The following is a 6,826-nucleotide window of genomic DNA, read 5'->3' as shown; positions in this document are numbered from 1 at the left end:
AGGAGGCAGATACCGACACCTTCCGCTCGACTTCCACTTCCACCGTTCCACCTCCTTCTCATGGATCTCCTATCTTCTTTGCTTTTCCAAACCCATACGTGCCTGTGGTTTATGCTGGTGAGTCCCTTTTCAGTTGCCCCTCCCAACTCCTTCCCATCACTTGTTTTTGGCATGATCATGTACTAATTTCTTCTAGGTTTCCGTTCCCGAAAAGATCAGAAGAGACTACAAGAGAATCCATCCAAATGAACTAAGGTTGATTTCTGTATTGACATCTCTTCTTTGATTATTACTGCATTATCTCAATAGTTAGTTTTGTAGTTTATGATGTGAAGGTTCACCCCACATATATGAAAACAATAATAATAATACTTACCATTGATTGGTCTGCTAATTGCTATCAACTTTTGCATATCTACTATCTTTGATCCTTGAAAGGAAGAGATGAAAAATATATGTTGGGACACCTTATGTGTATACTAATAAGCAATTTGATTGTTGTGTTTTACCGTGTTTCTTGGTGTGCCCTTATGCTTGACAGAGGTCTTTTGAGGTATAGGAGATCTGGAGTTCTGGACATCATGAAGAACACGGGCTTCAATGCACGCTGGTTTTTCAATCAGAGAATGGGGCCTAATCACTCTTTCTCTATCTCTCTTATATGATGCCCACATCTTCTGGTATAGACGACCTTTATTAATTTGGACCTATACTAATTTTGTTGTCAATTTTATTTATTTTTATGCTTTAGTTTCACTAAGCCTGTACTAAACAATGATGAGCATGCTCTGCGGATCACCTGGTACAACCAGCTATCACACACACCATTGAATGCATACGTCTTCACTATATAAACAATTGTTCATATTTTACTACAAGTGTCACCATGCACCTTTTGGAATTATCTATATCATTATTTCAAAATGAAAATGGTCAGAAGTCATGCTTTACTACCATATATTGGCATAAATTCCTATCATTCTAGCACACAAATGAACGGGCACGGCAACGCGTGCCATTATGGTTTAGTTTGTAATAAATAATAACGCTAGCTGCTCTTCTATAAATGGTTCAAATTTATGATACCCTCTTTTTCGAATTGGTTATATTATCGATTTCTCATACAACTAAAAACCTATTTTATTACTTGTGCGATGTTTTCACGGGCCCATTCACTATACAACTTCAAATCTATGTAAAGCATTACCATGTGTTTCCAATAGTAATCTATTTATTAGTTCTGTGATGTTTTCACGGGCCCATTCTCTATACATCTTCAAATCTATGTAAAGCATCACATGTGATTTCAATAGTAATCTACTCCCTCCGTCCCACAATATAGGACGTTTTTACAAATTATGTTAGTTTGCAAAACGTCTTATATTATGGGACAGAGGGAGTAATTATTAGTAGTGTGATGTTTTCACGGGTTGAACCACATTAAGCCATCGAAGGTTTGCCCCGTCTTTAGTACAAGGTAAAACAAGTGGCGAAGTTGTTGTCACTTAGGAATGGAAATCATGTGCCATCAAGTTGGACACATATTTCAGATTTAGAACAACTATCTAATGTGTGTTTATGTCTTTTTATCACCCCGTTGCAACGCACGGGCATTCAACTAGTAACTATTCTGATCCTGGGATCACAATAGTGTTACTCTATATATTTCCCTAATAATAAAGCACGAATTGACTTTGTCGGGTTCATCGTCATAATAAGTTTCTTCTCGTGAATTTACGCTTTCAGTTTGAGTTTAAAACATATACGCGAGGTGGTACTAATTCGGGGAACCGTCTGTAGTTCCGTCCGTCATTACGATAACTAGAAGAACGCCCGTGCGTTGCAAAAGGCCACATTAACTTTAAGAGTTCAATATTAATCATGTTAATATTACATTTAATATTCTCATACATATCAAGTGATATTGGCGACCTTTTTTATCATCAAATCCTCACACACACACTCTCCCTCCCTCTTCCTCACTCTCTCTCCCCCTCTCCCTCTCTCTCTCTAACACACACACACATATCCATCTTATTGGGTACGGGACCATAATCCATCTATTTCACACACACAGACGCTAGTGCATAACAATATGGATTATGTGTATTATATTTGTCACCACAATTGATGGAATTAATTTCATGTAAATCGGCCGGCCACAGCTCCATGACAAACAATACATCTAAATTCTCAGTGTTATTTTTATGTAATATGCATTATCTTTATACTATTTCTTGAATGTGTTCAAACTATTACTTGAACTTGCTACCACCAAATGATATCTAAATTCTCTCTCTCTCTCTCTCTCTCTCTCTCTCTCTCTCTCACACACACACACACACACTCTGATATTATGGGACCAAAAACTTTTACCAATTACCATACTGTTACTTTTGTTGTCCACAAAATGCGGTGAGGTAATTCTGAGGAAATAAAATGCAGAGTTGACCAAAACAATTAACCACTATACTTGATGTAGAAGATGATGAAAGTATAAGCCTGCTGATAGCAACACCAAATGAAACTTCAAGAACACCACCCGCACAAGGATTAAAATCTATAACCATACAAACTCAACTTCAACATGACTCTCCCTCCTTAATTGCCTTCTCTAATCTTCATCTTGCCCGTGTGTTGCAGCTCGTTCCAGAAAGAAATAAAACATGAGTTGATGTGACTTGCAAGGAGCATCAACGTATGTATAGACAAATTTTCTTAATATTAATTCATAGCAGAAACCTAGGAATATCAAAGCAATGGTTGAATTACCTTTGAGTCTTTAACATCCAATTACAATGTGGTGCCTGTGTAGGCGAGGTGAAGCCCTGGAATATATGACAGTCTAGCCACTTTGACAGTGGGGAAAACTATAGACCGAGCCTCCTCTTGGCACACATCTTCCCATGGGAGCTGACTTATACGTCCCTATCCATCGCTCTGTGCTCTACTGATGCAAGCACACAAGCTAGCTAGCAATGGCCGTTTTCTGATGCACGCTGAAGTTGGATAACCTCCCACGATTATTCTGCACTTTGGCGCTGTTTTTGCCTTTCTTCCAAGTTTGCTCTTCCCCTTCTTTGCAATTTAATCAGCCAGCACCTCGTATAAGCATAAAATATTCCAGTGCAATAAGCATGAAGTGTGAAATAGATGAGAAGCCTGAAAAACAAATCATGTTTAGTCAAGCAGTCACATCAGAATGCTTTGAATTTAAATAAGAAATTATCTAGCTATCCCAGTCGGAGACAAGATTTGATTAGTTTCGAATAGCTAGCTGGTGAAATGTAATGCCCCATTGAAAAGCTTCATATTTCACCAGAAGAGCACTTGTAACATTTCCTTGTTGAAATGCATTGACTATCTTGGTAAAGAACATTATCAAGAATCTGTACCAACAAAATCTCAAACCTGCACAACCATGTTTCCAGAGCAAAAAACCGAAGATAATAAAGCAACATTTACATGAATGCAGTGCTATTTACGCATGTAAACTGTATGATCATAATTTATTATTCTTTTGTTATCACCGAATTTTACAGAAATCAGAGGAACCTAGTTTCACAAGTTAAAAAATAAATTTTGAAGGTAAACCAACCAACACAACATCTGACATGTTCAAATCCCCATCACAATCCTGAAGCTATCTGATCAACCACACAAAGTAGGCATGTTGCTAACTCACCAAGGCTTTGCTAGAGCTCCCATATTTACTCTGTAGCTGCAAATGTCTCCATAAGCAAGTCCCGCTGCAAAATCACAGAAGAAAAGAAACTTTTTTGATCTGAGGCTATAATTCACCTTTTTTATCGGACATCAGGGATAGAGCCGATTTTATGGTCTTTGTGATGAGCTCAACAGGTCAGATCATACAGAAGTTAATTTCGATATGGAAGGTTACTTGCAAACTGTAATGCTTAGGCTGCCTCACCAACGATGCACATGTGAGGGCTTTGATTTTTCAGAAAGAGTGGACTTGGGTAATAAGATTTGGCTACTAAAAGAACAAACACCTTAAACTACAGAGGGCATAAGCAACTGAGAACACCTAGTCACAATGGTGACACTCACCGGCAAGCAAGCAGCGCATGCACAACGCAACCGTCTTAACCCCTTCACTCAATTCTTCATCATGTAGTTGAACTGCTTCCACCCCAGTTGCTGCACCTCGTCGTCCTTGAGGCGTTCAATGCCCAGCTAGAAGAAGGTGTTCTTTGAGGTGGCACCGGATGCAGCAGAACACTGGATATAGTATGCATCGGCTAGCTCGGAGGCGTGCCCTGCATGCACCACCCAATCATGAGGTTACCACCCAATCATTAGTTAGTTTTGCCATGCACTGGAAAAGACCATATATCCATATTGGGAACAAAATCGCACTGTGACAATATCTCTAACAGTTCAGAAATACTACAAAACAACACAATAACACAGTAGCAGTAGCAAGCAACATACCCTGCACTCTTCCATCGAGCAAACATCCTCTCCCTGCTACCTCCACCCCCCACCCCACCCAAATCTCAGTTCTCACTGCTCTCTGACGTAGCAAACACAACATCAAGCAAGCCTCTCTAGCCTCCCCCAATCTGAACAAATAGCAGCAGCATCTCCAACTAAATCAGAGGAAATAGGTGAGTGACTAATCATGCTATAATATAAAAGATGACAGAAATTGCAACACATGATTGGACACTGAAAATTCTAGTGTTTATAAGTAGCTGACAGTTCTGAACAAGCACAAATTGCAAGCATACTGCATAAATGATTAGATAAGGAAACCATCAGGATTCAGGAAGCAAGAACTCACCGGTGGTCGGAGTCACCCAGGCGCACCGGCTCCTCCCTCGGACGGCCTCCGGCGTCACCGGAGCGGCAACCTCCGCGACATCGGCGTGCTTCTCCACCACCTTAGACGCAGCCTTCCCACGCTTGGGCGCGGTCGGCCGGGACCAACCCCTCTCCGTCCTTCCGCCTGGGGCCCGGCCGCGGAGCGACTCCGCGGAGCCCTCCGAGGAGCAGGACGCGTTGAGGTTCACCGCCGGCGCATCTTGCAGCTTCCTCGGTGGCGGCAATGGGGACGAGTTCCCCTTCCTAGCGCCGCCGTCGCCAACAGCAGTGGCGGCCCCCGCGTCCTTCTTCGCGCCCTGCACCTCATCCTCTTTGGCCGGGTCAGCGGCTGGAGGCTTCTCCGGCGCCTTCCGCAACGGCTTGGGAGAAGGTTTCCGCTCAGCCGCCGGGGCCTTGTTGCCGCCCGGCACCAGCACCGGCCTCGCTTCCGCCTCCGACGCCGCCATGTTGAGGGACCTGACCCGCGGTTAGAGGGAGGAGCCGCCGCCGCCGCCGCTGAGATCCAAATCGAGCAGGGTGGGCATTTCACGTTGTGCGTCTGTATCGAAAAAAGACCATTGGTGCGGGGCAAAAGAACCAGAGAAAACGAGACAGTGCCGCGAACCGACCTTGCACGCGCACGGCTGCCTGGCTATCCCTGTCCAGCAGCGGCGTCTCCCGGTAGGCGGCGTGCGCCGAGGTGTCCCCGGCCTCTAACCGGAGCGACACGCAGTTCAGAGGAGAGAGAGAAGGTAGGGGAAAAGAAGAGAAGGGAGAGAGGGAGGCACGGCGGCGTGATCCAGCTGGCTGCTCCCGGCGAGGTCAACAAAGCGCTTGGGCGAGATCAGACGGGAACATGCAACGGCGGCGGAGGATAGGGCTAGGAACCCTAGCCAGGGTGAGGGAGTCGTGGGTGGCGGGTGAGGGAGTCGTGGGTGGCGATGGATTGTTTCTGTGGGCGGTGTGTGAGCGGACCGATCGTGAGGAGGTGAAAAAACCATAGAAAAAAACCAACGAAATATGATGGTGGGAGGAGAGACGAAAAAAACCAGCGAAAAATAACCGGCGGACTATTCCCCAACTGCTCCATTAGGAGTAGAGATTTCGTCCGCCATCAACGATCCATATTTTGTCATCCGTCGTCGTTGTCGCTATGTCTAACTCAGATGGCCCATTTTGTGAAACGTCTACCTTGTTGGGGATCGTAGCAGAATTTTAAAATTTTCCTACGCTCACCAAGATCCATCTATGGAGTATACTAGCAATGAGGGGAAAGGAGTGCATCTACATACCCTTGTAGATCGCGAGCGGAAGCGTTCCAATGAACGAGGTTGATGGAGTCGTACTCGCCGTGATCCAAATCACCGATGACCGAGTGCCGAACGGACGGCACATCCGCGTTCAACACACGTACGGTGCAGCGACGTCTCCTCCTTCTTGATCCAGTAAGGGGGAAGGAAAGGTTGATGGAGATCCAGCAGCATGACGGCATGGTGGTGGATGTAGCGGGATCTCGGCAGGGCTTCGCCGAGCTTCTGCGAGAGGGAGAGGTGTAGCAGGGGAGGAGGGAGGCGCTCAAGGCTGTTATGTTGCTGCCCTCCCTCCCCCCCTATATATAGGCCCCCTGGGAGGGGGGCGCCGGCCTAAAACCCATCTGGAGGGGGGCGGCGGCCAGGGGGTAACTTACCCCCCAAGTCAAGTGGGGCGCCCCCCACCCTAGGGTTTCCAACCCTAGGCGCAGGGGGAGGCCCATGGGGGCGCCCCAGCCCACTAAGGGCTGGTTCCCTTCCCACTTCAGCCCATGGGGCCCTCCGGGATAGGTGGCCCCACCCGGTGGACCCCCAGGACCCTTCCGGTGGTCCCGGTACAATACCGATAACCCCCGAAACTTTTCCGGTGGCTGAAACTGGACTTCCTATATATAATTCTTCACCTCTGGACCATTCCGGAACTCCTCGTGACGTCCGGGATCTCATCCAGGACTCCGAACAACTTTCGG

The 6,826-nt window shown here is 45.8% G+C and overlaps 1 protein-coding gene across 7 annotated transcripts; it reads right to left on the bottom strand.

The window, feature by feature from the left end:
* Positions 1-2,354: 2,354 nt before the first annotated feature.
* On the bottom strand, positions 2,355-5,817 carry LOC109781892 (uncharacterized). Of its 7 annotated transcripts, none has more exons than XM_073496480.1 (6): positions 5,457-5,817; positions 4,808-5,386; positions 4,456-4,613; positions 4,072-4,280; positions 3,686-3,749; positions 2,355-3,162 (listed from the first exon to the last, which is right to left on the bottom strand). In XM_073496480.1, exons 2-3 carry the CDS (start codon positions 5,292-5,294, stop codon positions 4,558-4,560), a joined length of 543 nt encoding a protein of 180 aa, XP_073352581.1. In that variant the 5' UTR covers positions 5,295-5,386; positions 5,457-5,817; the 3' UTR covers positions 2,355-3,162; positions 3,686-3,749; positions 4,072-4,280; positions 4,456-4,557. The 7 variants fall into 7 exon arrangements, with proteins under 7 accessions (XP_073352581.1, XP_073352583.1, XP_073352585.1 ...); XM_073496482.1 differs by having other exon boundaries at positions 4,456-4,586; positions 5,457-5,803; XM_073496484.1 differs by having other exon boundaries at positions 4,456-4,586; positions 4,808-5,343; positions 5,457-5,798.
* Between the last annotated feature and the right edge of the window lie 1,009 nt (positions 5,818-6,826).

This window comes from Aegilops tauschii, chromosome 4 (genome assembly GCF_002575655.3).
Source record: "Aegilops tauschii subsp. strangulata cultivar AL8/78 chromosome 4, Aet v6.0, whole genome shotgun sequence".
Taxonomy (NCBI): domain Eukaryota; kingdom Viridiplantae; phylum Streptophyta; class Magnoliopsida; order Poales; family Poaceae; genus Aegilops; species Aegilops tauschii.
This window is presented reverse-complemented; position numbering and strand designations above follow the sequence as displayed.